General features: G+C 35.4%; 1 protein-coding gene across 1 annotated transcript in view; it reads left to right on the top strand.

Annotated features, from left to right (window-relative positions):
- LOC149807340 (RNA 3'-terminal phosphate cyclase-like) overlaps window positions 1–27,803 on the top strand; it is a 68,417-nt gene that overhangs the window by 27,645 nt on the left and 12,969 nt on the right. The window contains exons 3-8 of the mRNA XM_089965532.1: window positions 289–432; window positions 2,124–2,247; window positions 2,919–2,977; window positions 12,333–12,474; window positions 14,305–14,429; window positions 17,160–17,218. Coding sequence (XP_089821658.1) covers window positions 289–432; window positions 2,124–2,247; window positions 2,919–2,977; window positions 12,333–12,474; window positions 14,305–14,429; window positions 17,160–17,218 — 653 coding nt within the window. The remainder of the gene's footprint in view (window positions 1–288; window positions 433–2,123; window positions 2,248–2,918; window positions 2,978–12,332; window positions 12,475–14,304; window positions 14,430–17,159; window positions 17,219–27,803) is intronic.

The following is a 27,803-nucleotide window of genomic DNA, read 5'->3' as shown; positions in this document are numbered from 1 at the left end:
TGGAAAACTTGTATGTCAGAGCTATGCAGAACAGTTTCGACTTACTGAATTTAAAAGGAAGGGCACTATAGTATTTTAGTTTACAGTATATTATATGCCACTTAAATGATGTATCACAAAAGTCTGTCCATTGTAAACAGTTGTCCTACACATAGAGTTGAAATATATCAGAAAACACAGCAGCAGTACATTCAAAAATGTATTTTATGAGCATGTGTTCTTTAAATGAACAAGTCCACCAAGGCAGGTTTTTTCAATTATTTTAACTATGCCATTATCATGTTCCAGACCTCAGCATCTGACAGGAATACAACTGATCCGTGATGTATGCCAGGGAACATTAATTGGTGATAAAACAGGTTCTACAGAAATAAGTTTCTCTCCCAGGAAGATCATGTCTGGCAGTTATGTGGCAGATACAGGGACTGCAGGGTAAAGTTGAAATGTAAACAGTCTATAAAGTTACACAGTAAACCCTCTTTGAGACCAATCCCTATCAAAAATCAGTTGTCCTCTCAAAATAAATGGTCTCTCATTAAAGGTCATTATATTGACACTTTGATCTGTTTGGGAAATATTTCATTTTTTATGACACATTGTTTTTCAAATCATTATATTTCAAATCAGGTGTTACATTATTCTAACTTTTGTCTGCATATCCACTCATTACTCAATACATATGTTCTTCACAACTTTGCTTGCCCTACTTCTCTTACACTATTTGATGATCTTGCCATTATCTCCACCCCAGATCAGTGTGACCCATATTCCAGGCTTAAGAAGCTTTCTTTAGACCTTTCCTCTTTGTCTTCTACGTTGTCAGTACAAGAGTCAGACTACTTTGTCAAGAGATGCATCTCAATGAGTCCCTCTATGTTCAGATTAATTCAGCTGGTACTGATAGTATATGCTTTAATGGCTTATATTGACCTTTTTAAACTTGATATTATTTCAAGGTTTAATAGCAGCTGACAGGCCAACCCTTATGATTTTGATTGCAAGTTTACTTAAGTGAACCTTAAATTACAGACTTGGGGAATGATGGCAACTAATATGAATTTTTATGATTATTGTGGTCAAATCAGGATATTGGCTTATTTGGTTTGGTCTGGATCCAGGATTTCATATTAGATTTAATGGAGTTAGAGAACCAGACTACATTTACAGGAGTACCTCAGATGCTTTAATCTGCCCATGTTTTGTTTTGTATGCAAAATGCAAGCTTCATTAAGTTTTTGCATTCATGTTGCATCAATATCTAGAAATATTATTCAACAAGTGAAACACTGTGAAGGTGAAAACAAACAATTAGCTTCTTACAATGTTCAAACAATTAGCACAGAATTATATAGATTTTGACCATGCACGGAAAAAAGAAAAGGCAACAGTTGCATTTATTAGATATCATCCTGTGTTGGTTTCTTATTGCTTATGGCTGTAGAGATAAATGGCACCAACACATGAAATTAAAGCAAAATTTACATCAGGTTGAGAGATATTAGATGTGACAAGATCCCTTTAGCCTTCATGGGATTTGGAAGTGCAGATTCTGAGAATGAACTGGAGGTCATCAATTGGTAAGTAACAAGTGTTAAGAAGTTTGTAGTTGAACATAATGTTGATTTTGTTGTATCACATTCCTGAACATTCAGATGCTTGTCACACTAGCAGTACATGATTTTTCATTACACCTTACTTGAAATTGGTCTAACATATTTTGCCTTACTAAAAAAGTCTTCTTGATGTTGATTGGTCTGTAAAAGCAAAGCATCAAGAATTTCTTGAAAAGATGCATTTTCTAATTTTATTCTTTCATTTTAAAAGTATTTTACTGTGACCCATATATAATGTGTCAGTGAAATGTCCTTGATTTTTGCCATAGGTCAAGAATTCCTTTCCCTCTGGATATATTTCTTATTTCCACATGGATTTTAACAAAAAGGATTGCTGAATTTTGTATCCTTTTTCATTCAGCAGTACTGTTGTCAAAATCTACATGGAAACAAAACTTGTCATGTAGATTGAATTTCAGTTAGGTTATTCTGCTTGAATGACTTGGTTCCAGATAAATATATATCAAGATTACCTTGACATCTAGTGCTATACATTTCACTGTATTACAGGAGCATTTGCCTACTGATGCAGGCTGCTATGCCATGTTTACTGGGAGCAAATGGTCCTGCCACTCTTCAGCTTAGGGGAGGGACCAATGCAGAAATGGCACCACAAATCGACTTTTACACTATGGTAATTTTGGTTTTACTGGTTTTTAACAGCACTTCCAACTTGTTAATATCTATATCATACTGAGGAAAAGGGAACTAAATGCCTTTTTTCAAGGACACGCCAAACTTTTTTCCTCGGCAAGCCAGGGTGGGTATCAAACCCACAACCAACTGAGATACCTTGGCTTCATATGCTTTGGTTAAAGAAATATCTTTTAATGAGACTTTTAGCTAGTATGAACGAATGACAAAGTTGTAGAGAATTAATGTGAATATAAAGAAAAAGATATTACTTCTTCAGGATGCATCTCCATTTAAAGGACATCTATTCATACAGGACATTTCTCATGCCCATATTTACTGAGTTTCACCTTTATGTACATTTTAAAGTCTGTTGAATATCCTTGATATGTTTCATTCTAGTGTTGTTTAGCTCTGATTGATGGGTCAGTCTGATTAATTGTATATTGAGCAATTAAAGTTTAAATTAAATGTAGACTCAGCCTGCCAGTCTATCCATGTAAAAAGTTGCAGGTATCAGTCTGGGTAGAATGCAAATATTTCTAAACCCCACCTCACCCTTTTGCAGTTGGTTTATTTTGAATAAATATGAAGATAAAATCTAATTTATGGATGGTAATTTTTAATTATTTTTGCTCACAGATAAATTTATACAATTGTGATTTCTTTCAGGTTTTTAAGCCAATTGTTGAGAAATTTGGTATGAAATTTGACTGTGATATATGCAGAAGGTAAGCATCTTAGGTTTCACACTTGATGCAGAATTTCAGGTGAAGTGACTTATAATTTTGTGGGTTTTTTTAAAACTTTGTAACTTACTTTTTAATTGGCAGATTGACATATATATGTATGTACATAGTTGCATGCATCAAAATATGATCAAATTCTGTAAGGGCTGTTCCAGTAAAACATATACCCCGGTGGGTGGGGAAGGCACTTTCAAATTCAACCAACCCACAACAGAAGCAATTTAAAAAATGTATGATCCACTGTCAGATGTGTTTTAATCGAAAAACACTGCCCCCTACAGAAGCATATTTTTTAATCTTGACCCCCCACATACTGTTTGTCTTGTTTATGATATGTATCAAAATTTCTCACTTACTTTTCCTACTACTATACAAATGTTCTGTGAATATGCATATCAGTGTGAAATGCAGCAAGGAGACTAAATCCAAAATTGAAAACCTCTACATTTCTGGATGTATTCTGCTTGGATTCCATATTTCTGCACAAAACTGAAGAGTTCAGGACTCTCTGTACTAATTCAGTTGACACTGTAAACCTGTGCAAACACCATGATATTAAAATTCAATAATTTAAAATTTTGAGTGCTCATGATCAAATTTGTATCAGTATAGACACATCTATGACGACAGCTTTTGTGAAAAGAAAACCATAACAGCCACCCCATTTTCTGGATCTGTACAAATTTGAAATGTGTGCTTTCAATACTGCACCAAAAAGTCAGCTGCTGATTTCAGTAATGAGTCGTCCAAATTCAGGTCTGTAAAGGGACGGAAATTATGTTAATAAAACAATGTCCCACATTTTTTTCAGTTACAAGTAGGACAAGCTCTCAAAAGATTGTTTTTACTAAAATCTTACTTTCATTATCAACCAATCAGGGACAGTCAAACCCATATATACTCTATTTTATCTTCACTCATTTATAGTATGGTTCTCGTTCTTTCACATCTGTAGTAATGTGAGTCCTTTAACAACTCTCAATGGTTGTAAGCCTTTTTTGACCATGCTGACTGGACACACTGTAAGATAATGTTCAAGTAACAAAAATACCATGGGATAACCAGAGACCAATAAAATCAAATAGTCAAGTTATCTCCCCTGCAGGGATGCTGCCATGTTTTCAGGATTTATTCTAAGTTTTGTGTGTGTGATCTCCAATGAGGAAGTGGTGGTGGGAGGAATAGCCATTGTTAAATATCTCCCTAACACCTAAATATCTGTCACTCTTTCTTAATGTTCCACTCTGTTAAGGTTCTACTGAAATCAAAATTCTCGAAGAGATGTCATCTCTAGTTGTATAGCGATTACTACTGTGATGTCATTGGGCATGGTCACGTGGTTGTGGTGGGGTCTTGGTTGGGATGGCAGAAAGACCATAGGCTTACTCCATATTTGACATCTAATTACGATTTTGTCAAAAGAATTTTAAAAAATTCTAACAATCCAGTTGGACTCAGATCCTTGATTCATAGACAATGAACAGGTTCTAAAATTGATGTGTTTATTTTTGAGCTTTGTTCCTCCATCATATTCAAAATTTGGATATACCAAAGGTGAAATTAGTACAGGTGCATCCTAAACTACTATCGTGGCTACTTCAAATTTTATTTAATGTGAAACTTTAATGCAGTTACTCATAGCTTCAGTGATTTTGGGGTTAAAAAAATTAATTTCTTCTCAAAACAACTCAATTTGGTGCAGATTACATTGTTTTTTAATGATACTGTGAGAATTCTTGATGTGTAAAAAATTGCACAAGAAATGAACAACATCAGATCAGAAAACTACTACCACTGGGAAATTACTGACAGGAATATACAGAAATGATATTATTATTTAAGTAGAATATATGGTGACAATACGAGCGCTAGTTCTACAACTTTGCAAAATACATCTTGTACAACTATTCGGTTGTTTCTAACAACACTGTAATAGGGCAATAATTTCTGCCCACATTTTACTCTAGTCTCTTGCTAATTATAGTTTTAGATTTTACAACACTAAGCATATTTTACCTTTTGACAACAAGACATCATTACAAATATTTAGATTGCAAGAAAATAGAAGTTACAATTTTATTAAAAGCACTGGCACCAGTAAGGCTAAAGGAGATGGTAAAAAAAAGAATCAGGATGAATAGATTAGTAGTGTAGTAAAGAATCCAGCTATCAGAATGACATCAAGTATTTTTTCATCAATTTCATCATTAGTTGATGACACTGCTTAAAAATGTAGTGTATTAGATAATAGACTTTTTTAGTTATCCAATTTGTAATACAAATACCAAATGACGGCATGGAATCAAGTGCCAAAACGTCTGCAGAAAATACCACCATGATCAAAATATACATTTGAAGAACCGAACACAAACAGGACAAATTTTACACAGATCAGTCAGTCTCCTATGTTCAATGTCATTTAATTTTTGCACATAGAGAGCATGTACTTCATTTGGTCATACATCTGCATGATATCAAAGTTTGTCTCTTTATTCTTTTGTTGCCATAGTGGTTCTGCCAACTAGAGATCTACACACACTTAATTATGTTGTATGGGGATTCTCTGATGTTCCCTATGAGCATTAAACTGTTAATTGTTTCCGAATTTAATATGATCGTCCTCCTCTGTGTATGAATATTATTCTGTCCTGTGAACTCCTTTCATTGCCTGCTGTCTGAAATGCATATGCATAACTAGCTTGAACAAGTTACTGTTCTTTATGGTTGTGCAATTTTCAACATCTCACAGGTATGGCCCTATGGGTATTCTCTCTTGAATATCTCTGTTCCAAAAAGAACAGTTTTGAACCAGAGGTCTCGTTAGGATTTTAAAACTAAGAGTACATGGCTGCCATTTTGGTAAAAATATGATTCCCATCGGCAAAAGTTGCAGTCCCGTCCCAGAAAACAATGCAAATTATAAGAAACTATTGGTTGCCATAGAGTTTAATTTCTATTTTCTTTATAACAGTGACATAGCTCTTGTTTGTCATTCAGAGTGAGTCTGAATTTGTTTGATCCAAGGAGTGATTTTTTCAAAGCACCAAGCTAGGCATCACACACTTTCTTACACTTGGTACTGACCCTTCCAAACTATCAGCTCTAGCAACTTTAGCACTCTCCTGAATCTCATTACAATCTTTGTCAGTTTGCCGTTGAACCCCAAAATACTCATTCAAGTCTAAGTCTCAACATGTCATGATTCCGAGGTTACGTGCACTGCTTATTCTGTTACACTCGGAAATGAACACAATAATGAAAGCTAAAGTTGTTTATTTGAATGAAAGCTAAAGTTGTTTATTTGATGTACTGTTATAAATGACCACGTGTACATCTCTGGGTCTTTCTGCCTCTGAATTCAAGCACTGTAAATATCAGTAGATTTTCCCAACCAGCTGCCAGTCAAAGCCTTTGATCTTGCCACTCAGCATTACAGCATGTTCTTTTGATGTACTCTTATAATGGTGATGACTTGTTGGGGGTGGGGCTTTCAGCCACTTAACTCTGTCATTGTAAATATCAGCACAGCTAACTGATCAACACATATTTCCACTATGCAAGTGACTGAAGCAGGACTGGCAAGTCTTTGAATTTTACTGCCCACCTGAATAAAAAAAACATTGGCGTCCAAATATGCGTGATTATAAGTGTTTTCGAGACCTCTGTCAGTTTTCACTAACATGCACTCAGCCAAAGATTTACTTCCTTGAATCAGTGCTTTGCTACCTCTTATGCCAGATTTTTCTCTTCCATAGGGCTGTATTAGGGTTTTAAGTCCAACATTCCCATAGTCTGCCTGTTCAGACATGGGTATCTTGAATAAATATAACCGGCATACTGTCCATCCAACATGTACATCGGACTCGCACTCAACATCAATTTTGGGCTCAAAATCACACACTGGTATTTCCAGTGACATTTTCTCAATGTCCAACAAACCGATATATATGAAATTCATTGTCATTTTAGCTATCACCAGCCAGTATTTGCCAACTGAAAATGTCGTCTGAAGACAAACCGTGTTGTGATTCAGCCATTTTGGTTTCCTGTATGGCCTCTATTCGAAACACATATTTGTAAAACTTCCATGATGAAAATAAGGCTAAAACTACCATAAAATGCTTGTTCGAGGGCCCAGTGAACCAATCAGATTTAGTTTAACAGCCATTCATGTCGAATTGAAGTATCCAGATATCTGGATGTCACATCAAGTGCTGTGAGACAGCTGCAGCAGTGCGAATTACGTCGCAAAATGCACTTTTAAAGTTAAAAGTTTAAGAAAAATTGCATACCTGGCAAAGCACATTTTTTTAATATCCACGACGTTGACGTAATTTGCTGAACGCTTATCACTGCTTTAAAAGTAGGCGAATTCGTACAAATTACGTGCACTCGCGTGTACTGGCATCATTTTCTGACCCAATGTTTTATTCATGTTAGACCGCTAGGAGGGGGTTAGATGTGATTTTAAATATATATTCGTTTTGTTTTTTTCTTCTGACAACCTCACCAGCGATTTCTCATTTTATTAGCACAACCCACAACAGAAGTGATTTTCCTAACCAACCTTCCACTGTCAGAATCAAAATAGTTTGAAACACAACCTCCTACAGAAGTCTTTTTGAATTGCCATCCCCGGGGGGGATATATGTTTTACTGGAACAGCCCTAATGGTATTTTGGAGAAGAGTTTGTCTCTATTTCGCAGTATTCATAGTGGAGGGCAAATCAGCATCATTTGAACAGATTTGAAAGTGGTTTTTTTGCCAGCATGCACTGTTGCCATTGGTTATGTGGTTTTGAAAAAAAGCTGAAAATAGCAATAAATGACATGAAATGGATGGGGTTTTCTTTTTTTAGCAGTGGTGGCCATATTTGAAGATGTGTCAGTATCATTTTGAACAAAAGTGAAGAGTCTTCATGCTGCATATACATACATACATACATACATACATACATACATACATACATGCATACATACATACATTTTGTGGATTGATGGTCATATAGGAGAAGTGACTTCATCAACAGCTGGTGTTTTATTGCTCTAAGTTACTTTATGGAAATATAAACAAATTTATACTTCATTGAAGCAGTAGTTTGCTAGTTTGTAAAGTTTCTTAAATGTACTTTACATTTGGTTCTTTTTTGTTTTGATTCAAAATGTTGACAAAATTTTGTTCCAGTTAAGTGTATGTTCAGTGCAAAATGCTGAAAATGAGATGAAAGAAGGTCAAGCTTTGATATATGTAAGGGTTTCCTTGTCTAAAATAGAACTTGACTGCATGTAATTTGGTCTTGTGATGCATTATAATGATAATCTAGCTAGCCTTCATGTGAGTGTATGTTTATGCTTGACTGTAATTTCTTTGTTTAATGTTTATTAAAATTATCACTGTGTGGAGGGATTTCATGTTCAAAAAGAGGGAATTTGTGATTCTTTTCTTCAGATTAAGAAAATTTATTTTAAAAGGAATTAAATGGAATGAAGTGACTTCAGTATTAAATACAGTGCCTTATTGGGTCATCTCTAAAAACGAAGTTACTGCTTCTCATGACTGGTTAGCATTTACACATTTTATTAGATTTATATGCAGTATGACAGGACTTCTTTAGTCCTGCCTTGTGATACCTGTACAGACTAAACTGTATTTCAAAACTGAAGAGTACCTATTATATGGTAGATGGGATCCATTATTGCCTAATTATGTACCTAATGAGGGTGGGTGGGTGCATTTGTGCATACAAGCACACAGGAGGATAATAAACAAAATTCCATTTATTACATAACATTTGGGATTATGATTACACCATGCCTAATGAAAATTCATCATTGCAGTGTAAGACTCTTTAGTTATGTAAGCTATAGGATTCTGAAACTCAAGTAAATACGTTTATGTGTTTGTCAACTTGGCTGAAGTTTTCAGCAGTGTTGGGAAATAAGGGACAGCTAAAACAGATCATGAGTAGCAGTGATGAGACCATGTTACAACAAAGCACATTATAACAGGGTTCTGCTTTATCTTCACAGTGTCAAATTGAATGTTTTACATAGATGTCTCAGGGTTGTGATTTACTTCAAGAAGTTTTATAAATTTATTAGAATTGGGATAAAAAAATAACACAAATACTGAAAATTCTGTGCAACTAGTTTTGCATTTAATGTATGCTTCTTCAGGCACAATTTTTTTTTCACCCTATCTCTACAAATATTCATATCAAGGAAACTAATATCCACCAATACGTAGAATATTCTTCATGTCATCCCCTGTCATGTAAAAACGGTATACCATATAGCCAGGCCAAAAGATACCAATGCATTATTTCAGATGATTGTCAATTACAATATTCATTGAATAAATTACAAACATATTTCCAAAATAGAAATTATCCTGCACATATAATTGATTCTGCGCTGAACAAAGCCCGTAATCTTACTCAACATGAGGCTTTAAACACAACAAAATGTAAAATAAAGAAAAATATAATTCCTTTCACAATACAATATAATCCTTCATTGCCTAATATAAGCCTTATAATTGATAAATACTGGAGTCTCCTAAATTTATCAAATAAAACCAGTGTACAGTCACTTTACAAAAATAAATTAATTCTTGCTTATAGAAGACCCAAGAATTTGCAAGATTTTCTAATTAGAACTAAACAGACAGAAAATAAAAAATAAACAAATTTTTTGTCATCTAATTGTAACAGACACCGGTGCTCTCAATGTGCAAACATAAGAGAAAGTACTTCTTTCAGTAGCACTACTACAAAAGAGGTATTTTCTCTACGTTATATAACACTAAATGCATATCATCTGATGTAATTTATTTGATAACCTGTAAAAAATGTAGCATGCAATGTGTTGGACAAACACTTCAACAAGTTTCTAAGAGAATGAATAATCATTGCTTTCATATAAAAAAAATTATATGACTCCTCAGTTTTCCTCTAATATTTCAACACACTTTAACACCAATAATCACTCTCTGTTTGATTTTTCTTTCATGCCAATAAATATTGTGCATGGTGACATGAATAGACTCATAAAAGAAACTTATTGGATTCATAAGTTAGATAGTTTGTATCCTAATGGCCTTAATACCAATGCACTATATAAAATTGAAAATTGTATAACTTTTTTTAAAATTGATAAATTGTATATCCTTTATAGCAATATAATTATATGTATGACTGTTTGTCTCCATTTTATTTTATTATTTTATAAATTTATCAACATCATAGCCCGAGTTATATCAGTCTCAAAATTGACATAAAGTAAAACAGTATTGCAAAAGAAGTTTTGCTTCACAAAAGTCACTTGTAGAAGCTTGAAATTCTTGTGCAGAGTTTTTGTCGAATTACATATTAAGTTACTGTGAAAAGGAAACCTCATAAACTCAGCATGTTCTATGATGTTACTAGGACAAGTATTTTGTAGACTTTCTAACTTTCAATAAAAAGAGTTGTATTATAATGATATGGTTGAAGTGCTTTATGTTGCAGCTTAAGCATGGGGCAAGCCTACACTGGATGTACTCTCACAACTGTATTATGGATGTACTCTCACAACTGTGTTATGGATGTACTCTCACAACTGTGTTATCAATGTACTCTCACAACTGTGTTATGAATGTACTCTCACAACTGTATTATGGATGTACTCTCACAACTGTGTTATGAATGTACTCTCACAACTGTATTATGGATGTACTCTCACAGCTGTGTTATGAATGTACTCTCACAACTGTGTTATGAATGTACTCTCACAACTGTGTTATGAATGTACTCTCACAGCTGTGTTATTGATGTAATCTTACAACTGTGTTATGAATGTACTCTCACAACTGTGTTATGAATGTACTCTCACAACTGTGTTATGAATGTACTCTCACAACTGTGTTATGAATGTACTCTCACAGCTGTGTTATGGATGTAATCTTACAACTGTGTTATGAATGTACTCTCACAACTGTATTATGAATGTACTCTCACAACTGTGTTATGAATGTACTCTCACAACTGTGTTATGAATGTACTCTCACAGCTGTGTTATGGATGTAATCTTACAACTGTGTTATGAATGTACTCTCACAGCTGTGTTATGGATGTAATCTTACAACTGTGATATGAATGTACTCTCATAACTGTGTTATGAATGTACTCTCACAACTGTGTTATGAATGTACTCTCACAACTGTGTTATGAATGTACTCTCACAGCTGTGTTATGGATGTAATCTTACAACTGTATTATGGATGTACTCTCACAACTGTGTTATGAATGTACTCTCACAACTGTGTTATGAATGTACTCTCACAGCTGTGTTATGGATGTAATCTTACAACTGTGTTATGAATGTACTCTCACAGTTGTGTTATGGATGTAATCTTACAGCTGTGTTATGGATGTACTCTTACAGCTGTGTTATGGATGGTCTTACAACTGTGTTATAGATGTAGTCTTACAGCTGTGTTATAGATGTAGTTTTACAACAGTGTTATGGATGTAGTCTTACATTTGTGTTATAGATGTAGTCTTACAACTTGTTATGAATGTACTCTTACAACTGTGTTATGGATGTACTCTTACAACTGTGTTATAGATGTAGTTTTACAACTGTGTTATGGATGAAGTCTTACAACTGTGTTATGGATGTAGTCTTACAACTGTGTTATGGATGTAGTCTTACAACTGTGTTATGGATGTATTCTTACATTTGTGTTATGGATGTACTCTTACAACTGTGTTATGGATGTACTCTTACAACTGTGTTATAGATGTAGTTTTACAACTGTGTTATGGATGAAGTCTTACAACTGTGTTATGGATGTAGTCTTACAACTGTGTTATGGATGTAGTCTTACAACTGTGTTATAGATGTAGTTTTACAACAGTCTTGTATGTATGTACTTTTACAACAGTGTTGCATGGATGTTGTCTTACAACTATGTTATGGATGTAGTCTTGCAACAGTATTGTATAGATGTACTTTTACAACAGTGTTGTATGGGTATACTTTTACAACTACAGTGTTGTATGGGATGTAGTCTTACAGCTGTGTTATGGATTCAGCCTTACAACTGTGTTATGGATATACTCTTAAAATAGAATTATGAACGTACTCTTACAATAGTGTCTTATGGATGCAACCTTTTTAACAATGTCTCATCGAAGTACTCTTTCAACACTATTGCAACAGTATGGCAATAAGTGATGGTATTATTTATTTGCAGTTCATTATTGTATATAAAACTGTTGAAGCATATAATGTAAGTAATTTCTTTCATAACATAAATTTAAATACTGAGATATAATCCTAAATTTAATTTTAGAGGTTATTACCCCAAAGGTGGTGGTGAGGTTATCATCAAGACCTATCCACTGAAGATCATAAAACCAGTGACAATGCTAGACAGAGGGAATGTCACACGGATATATGGACGAGCATTTGTTGCAGGAGTTATTCCAATCAGGGTAAAGTTACAGACTACCATATATACTAGCTTATAAGTTGAGTCCAGCTGCAAACTAAACAGACCCAGATCTGCCATCACATAATGTGCAGACAGACTTGTTATTCCTGGATGCAAGGACTTTCAGATTGTGACTGTTATGGTCTGCTATTATGTGATGATGGATATTTCATTCTTTCATTTGTCATTTGCTCTGTATGCACAGGAGAGAATCACATGGGTCACATGTCCCATGTGAGTGTAGTTGATGGGTTACATGTCCCATGTGAGTTTAGTTGATTGGTTACATGTCCCATGTGAGTGTAGTTGATTGGTTACAAGTCCCATATGAGTGTAGTTGATGGGTTACATGTCCCATGTGAATGTAGTTTTATAATTTGTTCTAAATGCTTTTTATGCTCCCATCATATCTGTGGAGGGAGAATACAATGTTAAGCTGTTATTCTGTCCCATCCTGTCAGATTACATTTATAGTATTTTCATTTCCAGCCAATAACTTGAGAAGGATTTCAAAGCAAGCTTAGTATGAAGCTTGGTGTTTGGAAGCTCTTGGTCAAGTTTGATTGTCACACTATTTACAGTTATCCTTCAACTATCTCAGTCAAGTTTTATTGTCACTATATTGAGTTATGCCCCAGTTTGACTTAGGATTTAGCACTTTAACTGCATCAGAATTTATATTTCCACTCAATAATTTTTTAATTACTATATGTACTGAAGCATATGAGGCCTTACATTGAGAAGACCCAAGGCAAGCTTGATTGTCACAATTTAATGACAAAATTATATAGAGTTATGGCTCCTGTTATGGACTTGAAACTTTGCCCTTTAGTTGCATATTATTGGCAAGGACATCTCTGTTGTATTTGCACATTTCAAGTTTGTTACAGACTTACCTTTTTATGCTGTTTCAAATGAATTTGAATATTTTGAAAACTGTATTTCTATTGCTACATTCATACTGATTACTTACCATTTCTGTTGCTACATTCATACTGATTACTTACCATTTCCTATTGCTACATTCATACTGATTACTTACCATTTCCTATTGCTACATTCATATTGATTACTTACCATTTCTGTTGCTACATTCATACTGATTACTTACCATTTCCTATTGCTACATTCATACTGATTACTTACCATTTCCTATTGCTACATTCATACTGATTACTTACCATTTCTATTGCTACATTAATACTGATTACTTACCATTTCTATTGCTACATTCATACTGATTACTTAAAATTTTCTATTGCTACATTCATACTGATTACTTAACATTTCCTACTGAACCACTATTATTAGAAAAGAGAAAAAGATACTATGTGATCCTTTTCAGTATGGGATAGAAAAATATCCCCCTTTGAGACAAAAAAATATGTGGACAGGAACCTGGCAAATTCTTATTTATGTTTACAAGTTCTCACCCATGGGATGGATTTTCCTATCCTATACTGGTACATATGATTGATTCTGTGATTATTCTATCATTCCTGCCACTAAAACAATTCTGTCATGTGTAATCTGTTCTACCATGAAATAGCTAGAATTGCTGAGGTTGGGTTAAAATTGTAATTATAGAATAGCCTCATGGGTGGGTTAGATTCTTCTATCCTGTATTGGTGCATCTGATTGATTCTTAGACATTCTTCCCATGAAAACATATCTTGTGTAATCAGGTGTCCCATGAGATGGCTTGAAGTACTGAGGCAGTATGAAATAGTAATTATATAATAGCCTCATCAGCATTTTCCTGTCTTTTGCCATTGAAAGTAATCGATTGTATCATTCTTTCCACTAAAACAGTTCTGTCCTGTGTAATCAGGTGTCCTATGAGATGGCTCGAAGTGCTGAAGCAGTGATAAAAGAGAGTTTTCCTGATGTTCCAATCAGAATAGAAGTTGTGAAGGAACCTGAAGATAAGGCCGTTGGAAATGGAACAGGGATAATGTAAGGGGAGAATCACTCCAGTCAGAATTTTTTTAATGTAAATGTACCCTAATCCCCATATCAAAGGCCACAGGTCAGCAAAGATCAGAGGCCACAAGTTAGTAATGGTCAACGACCACAAGTCGATAAATACAAGACTTCACAATCATGCATTTGTTTTTCTTCACTTTTAGCACTAAAAATTAAAATCTCAGTTGACCAATTTTCTTTCCAAATTAATGCCCCCAGTCCCCAGTAAGCGTAGAAAATTCCTGCTCTGATTATGTAGAAGCATTTAGAACATAAATTGGTTTTAGGTACTTTGAGCAAAAGTTTGACAGTTATGGATATTCCAGTCCACTTTGAACAGTCATGAAAAGCTTTACTGGTTATGGATATTATAATCCACATTGAGCATTGAGCAGTGATCAGAAGCCTTACTGTTATGATATTATAATCCACATTGAGCAGTGATCAGAAGCCTTACTGTTATGATATTATAATCCACATTGAGCAGTGATCAGAAGCCTTACTGTTATGATATTATAATCCACATTGAGCAGTGATCAGAAGCCTTACTGTTATGATATTATAATCCACATTGAGCAGTGATCAGAAGCCTTACTGTTATGATATTATAATCCACATTGAGCAGTGATCAGAAGCCTTACTGTTATGGATAATACTGTCAGCTCTCAGCAGTCATCAACAATCTGACTCATAGGTTCAAGTCCCTATCTGATTTCAAATAGCATTTTCCAAAAAAATTCTTTTTCAAAAGTTATTTGAACCAGTTTTTGGGAGCACAGATCAAAGGAGCATCCAATCAGTCCATATAATGTTTGTTGGGTTACATCTCTATTTTAATCTGTGAAAGAAAATGATAAGACAATAACTGTAGTATTAAATATATGAGCAATCCAATACACCCAGGTCACCTAGCATTCCCTCGCTGCATTCAGATCATAATATTGTATCATTCAGCCCCAATCTCGCCTGTAGGCGTGATGAGGCTGTACCCTACTTCCGAGCTGTGCAGCATGAAGGTCATTTAAGATGCACCAAAATGGGTGGTATTACAAAAAAAGCATACAGATATAGCTCTACAATGATACCAGATAATCCAGACGTTCTGGTTGCACTACAAAATACAGAGGGAAAAACCTAATTTTTTATTTTTTGGATCTGTTTTTTTCACCCAAAATTGCTCGTTGTCGGAATCCAATTTTGTGTCCAGATGTTAGATCTTTTTGCTTCAGATCTAAGGCAGACCAGGCTAAACTGCACACAGACAGGTGAACCTTTGCAAAAACTAGGATACAGTGGGCATTTGGAATAAAGAGTGGTCTCCGTATGAAAATGATGGGTCCATTGCTCATGCACAAGCACAATAACCAATGGAAAACGATGTTTCTAATACAACTAGGCATTAGTCTAATGGAAAATCTGTTGAAAGTTCATGTATTAGGATGTATTCAGAAAAAGCCCCCAAAATGTCTTCCTATTCGCATTTCAGGCAAAAACAAGAAAAACCTCCAGGGCCAAATGGGTTAATATAGATTTAAAGATATGATATTTGGCACACACTGCATTTACCCTTTGGGGACTATGGTGGCTTCACATTCGGTTTCTGACCTCTAGAGGGACAAAACCCAAACGTGTCAAGTTGCAGTTATAGGAGGAGTAGGTTAGGGTTAATTTAGTAGGGTATAATTTAATAATGCCAGCTTAGATTTTCTTGTTTGGTATAGTGTTATGCAGGGGTACATTTCTTTTTTAATCTTTAAACAAATGGAAAAGACAAGAAATGTAGTCATAAAGATATGAACATTATTATACACCCATTTCACATATGATACCCTTGCCACATTCATATCATTGAGGAATGCCTCCATGAAATTTTTGCTTAATATATCATTAATATGTAGGGTTCAGCTCTATTGTATCCCTTCAACAAATGAACACAACAGTACATCACATTTTAAAGATATGATGTGGGGCACACAGTGCATTTACCATGTGGGGACTATGGTGGCTAACACTTCAGTTTCTTCACTCTAGAGGGAGAAAAACCAGACAAGTCAAGCTGTGGTTATGGCAGGAATAAGGTGACTATTCATTTAATGGGGTATAATTAATAATGTATGCATAGCATTTATTTTTTAATTTCTGCTCTTAATAGAATTTAATGATGAGACAAATCAGTAGCCATAGAAATTTCAGGTAGAAATGTGCAAATCTTCACAAATTGGGCGTATTATGTAAATAAACATAAAAGAAAAACTAAATGTGCCAACCATGGGCAACATGTTAGATCAATCTGAAAGTGAGGCAAGTGTTATTGTTACAGATCATAAAAGGGCTTTGTATTGTACAGAGAATAGAAAAATGCCCAGATGCCAGTGCCTGTAGTAGTGTTCTCAGTAAGATAGTATCCAGGAATGAGAGGGTATCATATAGAAAGGGTCATCATTCGATATATTGTGTGACAGGAGTGCTGTGCATGATACAACAGCTTCGGTTACATGGCCCTGTTGCACTTTTTGTCATTTATACAGACTAGACACTTTAAAAACTTTTGATATGTGAATCAAAGATTGATGAGAACAATACATTGAGAAGAAGACTCTTCAGGCAAGGTTGGTTGCAGAGGAAGAAAATTATAATCCTGTTTTGGATCTGTCTTGAAGATGTTAATCACATTTTTTAATATAATTTATTCATACTATTTTTTATTACTTTTTGTAACAGTTGCGTGGCAGAGACTGATACTGGTTGTCTACTTTCCTGGGCTGTTCTCGGCAAGAAAGGCAAGTTATTATTTTCATCATCCACATGCTGGATTATTTGATCCTAAAATATTAGGAAGGTCAGAAGCCATAAAGAAGAATAGTAAATTTTACCCTATCTGTTTGCATGCTAAATATAAATATCATTTTCAATGACTCAAAAGTTAAGGACATGTAAAATATTTCTCAACAAAATTGTCCAGAAATATAGGGTTTTTCAAGATTTACATTTTTTTTCTTCTTTTGGAGTTGACCAGTTAGCAGTAGTGTTGCATTGTAGATATGACAAAATCAAAATATTTGCAGTTTATTTATCAGTTGTTCTTGGCATCTTTTATGCAAAGATAGTGTTTCCAAAAAAGACCAATTACGTGGAGATATCAGAACTGCCACACATGATCATGTCACTGTATGAGAGATTTGGATTTTTAACATTGCTTTAAAAAAAATTCAGTTATATCACTATGATGTTTGCAGTGTGGCAGTTTATAGCAATGTCTAGCACTGAGACATCATGCCGCAGACATATAGCATCATGTCCTACCAAGTCACATTATACTGACACCAGGCCGACCAGTCCTAACACTAACCTCTTAATGCTGAGTGCCTAGCGAGGCAGCTGTTAGTACCATTTTTATAAGTCTTCAGTATGACTCGACTTGGGTTTGAACTTGCAACCTACCGCATCTTTGGCAGATGCTCTAACCACCAGGCCACCAGAGTGGTCTACATTATAAGATGAAACTGTTAGGTAGTTTGAACAAAGACTATTTAAGCCTTTATGCACAAAAATCTGAGAAATATTGCTTCCTTTATTCACATTTCCTTATAGTTCTTTGTATGATCCACTGATAATGCACCACCATTTCCATGTAGATGGAACATATAGCCAGTCAACACTTTGCACTCTTATGGGCCGTTGATCAAGTGGCAAGCGATGTGAACATGGGGTGTGAGTAATATTGCTGTATGCTATTATTACAGTTCAAATTTCCATGCTGATATGTTAAAGAGTTGGTGAGCATTAATCATATTTAAGCATCATGGTAAGAACTGTGCTTTCTGTCTCTCTCTGGATAGAATGTTGAAGAAGAAATAACTTTCAGTTATAAGACTAACATCATTATTTAAATGGAATAATATATGTAATTGATTTCAGAATTGCAAATGCCAGGTTTATGTAAAATCATTGTAGTTATAGTTTTGTAATCTTCTAAACCAAAATATTTTCTTTGATTGATTCACAGTATCTGTTATATAAATGAATAAATAAATCTAGTGTATTAGCAACAGGGGTAGCAAACAGTGAACTATTGAGCCCCACCATTTACCACCCCCAAGACTACTAAAAATGTATGTGATACCACTTTTAAAATACCCTCACTAATAACACAAAAACAGACATGACTGCATAAAAGCACCCATCTGAACCCAACTGGGAAAGCCTTTACAACACAGAGGGCTGGCTCACTCCCCTCATCCCCCAGGTCTCACAAAAGGCTGTTCCACCCTCCAGCTCCCACAGAGGCCTTTCCCATCCCCACCCACCTTCTCACTGCTCAAGTTTCAAGATGCTGCTGACTCAAAATACCCATTAGGGAATTGTCTGCTGTTGAGATAAGGATGAAATGATGCATTCACAACAAGTACAATACTCTGGGATGAGTAAAGGTCTTTGATGGATGCTCACTCCTTCTACCCTCATCACCCCTTCTCCCCTTAGAGTGGCTTTGGTGAAACCTGGGAAACAACTCAAGCAGTAAGAGTGTACAGCTGAAAGAGACAAATGACTACTGGTGTTAGGCTCATCATCTGACCACTCACCAAAAATACACAGGCCATGCAGACTGCCATTTGATGAGGAAAAAACATGATTTTAAGTGGACTCGCTACCTTGAGAAAATAACATCTATCTGGCTGGAGAGTAGGCTTAATGCGTTTTTTTATTACACTGATTGAATGACATAGAGCTTATGGTCTATCGGTGGTCTTAATGAACTCAAAACAAAACCCCAAAAGAGGTTTTTGGGCATAAAGTGCATGTGGAATACTTGGAAGCTAAACTAAAAGCTGCCCAGTGTACTGTGGTTGAGATCAAACAGAATGCCACAGAACCCCTTGCAAAAGATCAAACAGAATGCCACAGAACCCCTTGCAAAAGTGAGCATGCTTGAGGCCAACTCTTTTGTGGCCACCAGGATGCCCAGTGCCATGAAAAGCTGTGCAAGATTCATGATACCAAGTTTAGCAGTCTTGATAATCATTTAACAGAGAAAAGACAGTGTATTGACAAGCATCAATTATGAGGGGACACAATAAGGGGCAGTGTTTCCTGTTTATCACATGTAAAATATATGGCAGCATATACAGGTTTTATGGACTCCATTTGCAAAAACAAAGACAAGGCCATAGCCCTCCTGTTTCTTGTCATCAGTGTGGGGTACAGAAGCAGTCACAAAACTATTTAATATATGCAGAAACTGTGCCTGTCAAAAAGCCTCCTGAAACCATATCTACCGTATTTACCGCATATGTTGGGACACCGTATTTGTTGGAACACCATAAATTAATTTTAAAAGTAATTTTTTTGTGCACTGTATCTTCTGGGACACATCGGTTTTTTTGAGTCGTAAGTTGTGGGACACCTTTTAAATCATTCGAAAATTACATGTCAGAAATTGCAATCCAACTGAAATTTTAATTTTTAAATATAAAACTGTACTTGAGATAAAACTCTTTAATCCACTGCAGCAGCATCTCATCAACACAACCCTTCTCCTGCACACATACGGTCTATTATTTTGGTACATGAATACTTTTTTAACTTTCTCATACCATGAAAAATTGTTGGAGGCATGTGTCACACCACCTGATGTGGAAACTGCAAGAACAAAAGGAAGATTTTTTTCAAATCTGCACTAGTCTTGCTAATTCTCACACTTTTGATGCCCATCTTATCGTCAGTCCATCCAGGAATGCGATCAAAGTACACTAGAGTTTCATCCATGTTAATGATCATATTATCGGCGAAATGATCTGTTTCTCTTCTGGCTATCACGAATTCATCATGTGATTTTATTTTCTCCACATCTTCTGGATGATGCTGGGTCATCGATGTTCGCGCACGAAACACTATATTGTGCAACTTTAAAAACTGTTCCATTGTTTTACTTTATTGTCAAACATTTTGTGAATACTGTTGGAATGGAACCAAAGTTAGCTTCCATATCTCGGCTGTCTTTGTATATTCAAAGCTAAAAAGATAAATTGGCACACTTAAAAGAATCCAGTAGTCGGCATCTGAGGTCAGCTTGCTTTGCAATAAAATAACCTTTGTATTGTTATCCTTTTAAAAAAAAAATCGGCTTCCGAGTCCAAAGTCGGCTTCCAACGTCTGCTTGCTTTGTAATAAAAATAACCTTTGTCTTTGATGTCCTGTCGGCAAGTTCAAAGAAGTTTACTGCTGGCTGCCAGTTGTGTTTATTTACCACCAGTCTTATATGTGCTTGGCATCTTTAGTAATAATTAATACAAAGGTGCACTGATGTCTGCGGGTAAATATTAATGATAGTTATGTAACCCGCGCTGGCAAAAAGATTGTCACTTGCACTCAAGTGAAAGTGCTTTAAAATAATGATTTTTATTTGCAAGATACTGGCATACAGTAAAGTTCTCTTCTGGCCTTAACGAATTCATCACGTGATTTTATTTTCTTCAAATATTCTGGGTGACGCTGGGTCATCGACATCTGTGCACAAAGCACTATATTGTGTCACTTTAAAATTTGTTCCATTGTTTCAATTTATTTTCAAAATTCCCATGAATACAGTTGAAAAGGAACCCAAGTATGCTTCCATATCTTGTCCGTCTTTGTATATTCAAAAAAAAAAAAAAAAAAATCGGCTTACTTCACAGAATCCATAGTCAACTTCCGATGTCGGCTTGCTTTGCAATAAAATAACCTTTGTATTGATATCCTTTACAAAATAAAGTAACTGGGGTCGGCTTCTGAGATCGCCTGCTTTGTAATAAAAATAACCTTTTGTCTTTGATGTCCTGTTGGTAGGTTCAAAGAAGGAGTTAACTGCTTGCTGCCAGTCGTGTTTATTCACCACCTGGGATTATAAGTGCTTGGTATAGTAAGGATAATTATGTTACCCTAGCTGGTGAAAAGACTGTCACTTGCACTCATGTGAATGTGTTTTCAAATGATGATTTTTTTTTGCGAGATATTGTCATACAGTAGACCTGGATATAATTCAATCTTGATTATTTTGCACCCAACACCGTGTCATGTGTGAATAGCGTCTTCAAGATATCAGTTGACTATTTCCCTCTTGTATGCAATTTTGTTGGCTCCAGTTTTCAGTCAGATAACATGTTCAAACCTTTGAGCACAACCACACACAATTGTTTCTCGGTGTTCATGTCAGTGAACAACATGGTGTGTGGTATCGGACATAATTGATACACGCTACAGTATGGAAGCCTACACTACTTATATGGATTTCGTGGAAATATTTTATTCTTTAATGCTCATGTTGAAAAAAGGAATAAATGATAACAGCACAAGGTTAGTTTCTTTCTTTTTATTATCAATTAAGCGTTTTATTTATCTATTTCATTGCGACATGCAGTTGGGGGTGGGGGAGCACAAATGCAATGCAAATTTATTTCATTTCTTAAGTCTTTTGACATATGACCAAAGTGAAAAAAATGTTTCACCATAAGTTCTGGGACAGGAAAAAAATAATTATTTTATCTTGTCCCAACATATGCGGTAAATACGGTACACTGAAAAGAGGGCACAGAGAAAAAGTTTGCCCTTACGTTACTAGAGCCATCATCACACCCCTTAGTAGAGATTTGTTGATATGTACTATGGTATATGTACAGTTATCATGTGTAATATGTGATTAGTTTACAAAACTGGTGGAGGTTTGACAAATTTGGGAGAAACATGATTGCTGATGTGTGGCCAATGTATTGCTTGATCAACTTAGGCGTGGCAAAAGGCTCAGTCACAGAAAATTGCCCACTTGGGTGAGATTGAGTAACTTCATGCACCCTTTGACCTTGACTAGGTAATATCACACCTTAAACAGAAGCCTAGACCTAACTGGTATTTACTTTACTAAAATATTACCTGGTGATGACAGTAATGCTCAGTCTGTATTCTATCCAAGTACTCGATACCAATAACCTGACCCTTTGGAAGGAATTCAACCTGAACTGCATTGCTCAATGTGCATTACAACATTTCTAAAATGCCCTCAGAGGTCAGGGTCTTACAGAAGCTAATGGAATGGGAAAGGTGAGTACATGAGACAGGTGCAATATTCAATAATGTAGCTGATTTGGAAAGGTTCCATTGGCATGCAGTTATTCTGATGGATATAACTAGTGATGACATTTATAATAGCAAGTACAGCTCAATGAATCAGCAATGGAGCTCGTCATCCACAATGGCCAGGCCTGGAAAGATAGTCTATGATGATGATGCCTGGAATTCATTAGATTACAGATAGGGAGTCAAAGGCAATTTGGGTTCTTGGCAATAAAACTGGACCTGCAGATTATCAAGGCCTGCAGCTAGATTCATGCTCTGCAGCAGATGATTTGGCTGCTGAAGTCTCTAGTGAGGCCTCCACTGCTGCTAGTGTTGTCAAAGAATAAAATGAAGGAAACCAACTTCATTGCTATGTTGGAAGACATCCACCATGCATGCAAAAAGATTTTTGGCATGGTGGTCTCTGGAACACAGGGTTCCCATGCTACCGGGAAATCGGGAAAAAGTCAGGAGAAATGATAACTTTTTTCCTGACCGTGAAAAGTCCTTGAATTTTGCATATATTGACGAAAGTCTGGAAAAACCTTGGAATTTTTCTTCACAACTTGACACCCAAAACAATTATGTAATTGAGTCGTACTGAACTGATTGTGAGTTAAATTTATTGAGTTCTAACCAGAATATTAGGAGGTTGCAGTATGGATCATTTTGGTGCTTGCCATAAATATATTTGTTGAGACAATCCAAATGCGCATTGGATTAGATTCATCTGGTAGACTTTTTGTTTCACAGCTCAATATCCGTATTTTTTTTTTTTTTATGGAATGTATGAAAACAAGTTTAGCATCACAAGAGGCCAACATGGTGGTGTTAAAGCATAGCTGCTTAGCAGATGGCTAGCAAACTTATACATTGTTAAGTCAATTTATAGCTGCATAAAATTGATATAAAAATTATTTCTTTTCTCAGAAATTGTGAGTATTAAAATCGTTATTCCTTTAATCTGCTGAACAACGCTGAACAACAATAAAACTAATGCGTTGGTGAAATTTGATCTGGTATTAGCGATTTCGATTACTAGTCGCATAAGAAGACACAATCTCACAACCATCATTTTCAAATATTATAGAATTTTTTTAAAATGAAAGTCGTTGAAATAAAATACAAAAACAAAAGGGCACAAAATTCTTTATATTTATTCTGAGACCAGCTTCCAGAGTTTTGTTGTATCACATGACGACTTCATTGACATGTGCTCTCTCACGTAGGGAGCATATGAAGCAGGGAACCAGACTACTCTGCTTGATGAATCAGACTAGCCAAGTTTCTTGTAGTTGTTCTCGAAATAAAAATGTTGAGAATTATATGTTCTTTCTGGTTTTTACAAAAGGTATCAGACTTTTATTTAATATAATTGAAATTTTGTACAACAACATTGAAAAGGAGTTTGTTGTTGATATCATGTGACTATTGGACTTCCGATGTTGTTGTTTGAGATTTGTGAAGTCATGTGACCATTAACGCAAATGGCGAGTACTGGGTCAGGTTTCATCTATGCTGAGTTTCGTCTAGTCTCTCAGCAGATTAAATACATAACAATTATAATACTTGCCATTTTTGAGAAAATAAATAATTTTCCTATCGATTTCATGCAGGTATAAGTCAATATAACATAGGTTAAATTTGCTAGGCCTGCTGGTAAGCTATCTTACTGTGGCAGCAGATTCCAAATTTTTTATATTGAATTGCTCTGAACCCACACTCCATCCTAAATGTCCATATGTGAAAAATGGGGTTGGAATATTCGGAGGAAACCCAGATTAGAAAAATGTCAAATCTCTGAGCTGATGTTTGGTGCAAAATTATTACACAGTGACTTGTAACTTGAAGCATTGGTTTCAGATCTTAAATGGACCACAGGAGAATTGGGAAATTGTCGTCCCTTTTCTTATGTATTAAGAAATGATAAGTGTCCATGTATCAGTACAGGTTTGGGGACTGGTTTATTGAACTACAAGAAGACAAGTTGATTTTACAGAAAATTCAGTCCTTGTTTATACAGCAATATATAATTTTGAAGGTTTTTTGTCAAAATTTAAATCAACCCTTTTGTAAATGTCTTTAAATGATGGAATTTTTAACCAAATCATCATAATTAGTTTAGGTTTTTTGAAAAATCTTGTTTGAGATTTTATTGGCACACACAAATTCAGGGTTAAACTTTTTTCTTTACAAGGTAAGATTCTAATACTTGGTATTTTATTGTTTTTTTTTCATACTGTGATAGGAAATGTTTACTTCGTATAACATGCACATATATTGCTCTAGAATTATTCAGAGTTAAAGGTTTGAAAGGAAACAAAACAATTTATGCTCATTATGTTGTTTCCATGTAGCAACATAATGCAGGTCAGCAGAGTAAAGTTAGGATTTGTATTCTGTACATTTAAATGACTTTAAATGCCAATTAATAGGAATATAGTCAGATTTGTTTTGTGTGGCTCATTTTGTGGTTTTGTACATGATCAATTCTTTTCTGACATATGTTTTGGAGAGTCTTGAAAGAGAAACATCTTCAGATTTGGAAAATGCCTGTTTTATAATCCAAAATTTCTTTAATTCCATTCAGTAATGGTCATATGTTAACCTTGAAAAAATTAATTTCATCATGGAAAAAACCTGGATAAGACCTGGGCATTTATATTTAGAAAAGCGTGGGAACTATGGGAACAGCACCTTAATGGCTATAAGGCATCTGAAGTTGTGAGCCTTGACATAGTCACTTGGGCAGTTTCATGGGAGAGTATGCCCCATACTTTGATTGGTTGGACTACCAATGCAGCTTGTCAACCTGGGTGGCTATTAATGGACTACTAACTCAAGACTTCATCGGATTTGCATAGCTGGCCCATTGCTTTTGACTGCAACCCAGTTATCCCGGCATGGTTGGCTGTCACTTTATCAAGCCTGAAGAGAACAAGGCTGTCCATCACACTGTTATGGAGGCGGATTACCACCATAATTCTATGCATGTATTTTCTAATCATCCTTGATACAGTATTGTAAATGGCTGCTTGCAAGTGCTGCATTCATAATTGTATCCATGTATATTTTATTCTTCATTGATGTAAATTGTACATAGTTTGCAAGTTCTTCTTTCCTTCTGCATTATTGTGAATGGCTGCTTGCAAGTGCTACATTCATAATTGTATCCATGTATATTTTATTCTTCATTGATGTAAATTGTACATAGTTTGCAAGTTCTTCTTTCCTTCTGCATTATTGTGAATGGCTGCTTGCAAGTGCTGCATTCATAATTGTATCCATGTATATTTTATTCTTCATGATGTAAATTGTACATAGTTTGCAAGTTCTTCTTTCCTTCTGCATTATTGTGAATGGCTGCTTGCAAGTGCTGCATTCATAATTGTATCCATGTATATTTTATTCTTCATTGATGTAAATTGTACATAGTTTGCAAGTTCTTCTTTCCTTCTGCATTATTGTGAATGGCTGCTTGCAAGTAATACATTCATAAATCTAGTAATGAATTTTCTATCTTTCATTGATGCAAGCTGCAAATGGCTGCTTGCAAGTGCTTAGATCTACTTTCCTTCTGCATCATTGTACCTTGCTAACTACTGAATTGATTCTGTAGTTAGTTGCATGGCAAATGCTATGTCAGTTATTTCAAGTTTTGGATATTCTGTTTATAAACTTGCCATATTACAGTTACATCATTTCAACTGCTGTTTTCATACAGATTTGGGCTTGCAACAATTTAAATACTAAGTTTTATCATCATTGTCTTTGTTGTCCTACTTGTGTCGCCATCTGTCGTCATAATTGCATACTATAGATTAGCACCCCATTATGACAACAGATGGCACTCTAAATTTCTAATGTTTTTCCTTTACCAGAAATAATTAATGCTACCCACGGAGCTTTACGGCATTCATTTTGTGTTGATCAACATTATAACTCTTTCAGTCCCTGGGGCCCCGAGTGGCCGAGTGGTTTAAAGCGATCACCATTATGGATCACTGCCATCTCACCTCTGTCTGCGTGAGTTGAGTCTCAGCCTCGGCTAACGTTGGTACGTGAGAAAGCCTGCCAATAGCTTCTCATGGGTCGGTGGTTCTTCCCGGGGTTTTCCAGGGTTCTTCCTCCACCAATTATACTGGCCGCCATGTATAGCCTATCTTGTGCTGAAAAATGGTGTTAAAACCTAATTATTCAGCAGCTCATTGTCACATGAAAGATTACAAAAAAAAGCTAAAGAATTTTTTTTAATATGAATGTAGTGACCCATGATTCAGACTTATTAAGTGTGCTGCCCTTTGCAACATAAAAGTAGTTTAGCGAATTATCTGTAATCAAAGAGAGAGAGAGAATGCACCAAAACAGCATATTTCCTTAACGTATTGTAATTGTATAAATGTATCCTGGGTTGATTAGCATGTTTTGGGACAGTCTTAGGGTCTTTCCTTCAGCAAGTATCAGCAAGAGAAAAACTCTACTGATCGTACTCGATAATTATACAGGGTAGAATTTTACTGATTACTGTCGTTTTATTTGGTTTGATTTTATTTAATTGCCTACATGTATCCTGGGTAGTTGAGGGTGTTTTGGGATAGTATATTGCTGTTTTAGGGTAGTCATGGAGTTTTTCAGTTTGTGATAATTACCAACATGGGAAAAAACTTTCCTGATCTTACAGAATAACTATACAATGCAGGATTGTACTGATCATCATCTTTTTTAAGGTTTGATACAATATAATTGTATACATATATTCTGGGTAGGAGAGAGTTATTTTGGACTTGTGCTAGCCCCATGACTTTCAGGGTGATAGGCAGAAAAATGAAACTGTTGGATGTCTAATCCATGAATAAGTTGTTTGGAAATAATCAAACATAAAATTGCTGGAAAGATTGGGGGGGGGTACACAAGTCTTAAAAAAACACTGCCTAATCTTCTAGAACAGTTTTTGCTTTATTATTCTTCAAAGGAATAGCCTGTGGAAATCTTGAGGATGCCCACATTTATTGGTTGCTTGACTTGGTATTATGTAAGAAACCGACAGTCTACCATTTTTCTGCTAAATGGCTTGTGAAATGGTCAAATGCAGGAATAGGTTGCAGATGTGCCTTAGATATCTTCTGATTGGGACTTCCTATCATTTGACAAGTGTGACAAGATCTATGGTACTTACAAACATCACATTTTTTGGGGGCAAATAAAAATGACCCAGGACCTTGGGACAAGTTTTATTGACACCAAAATGACCAGCGTAAGGAGTTTTAGTGGCTAGGC

This window comes from Sinohyriopsis cumingii, chromosome 1, assembly GCF_028554795.1.
Source record: "Sinohyriopsis cumingii isolate HCF-2022 chromosome 1, ASM2855479v2, whole genome shotgun sequence".
In the NCBI taxonomy this organism is placed as follows: Eukaryota; Metazoa; Mollusca; class Bivalvia; order Unionida; family Unionidae; genus Sinohyriopsis; species Sinohyriopsis cumingii.
Note: the sequence above shows the minus strand (reverse complement) of the source record. Positions and strands in the feature narration are given on the sequence as shown.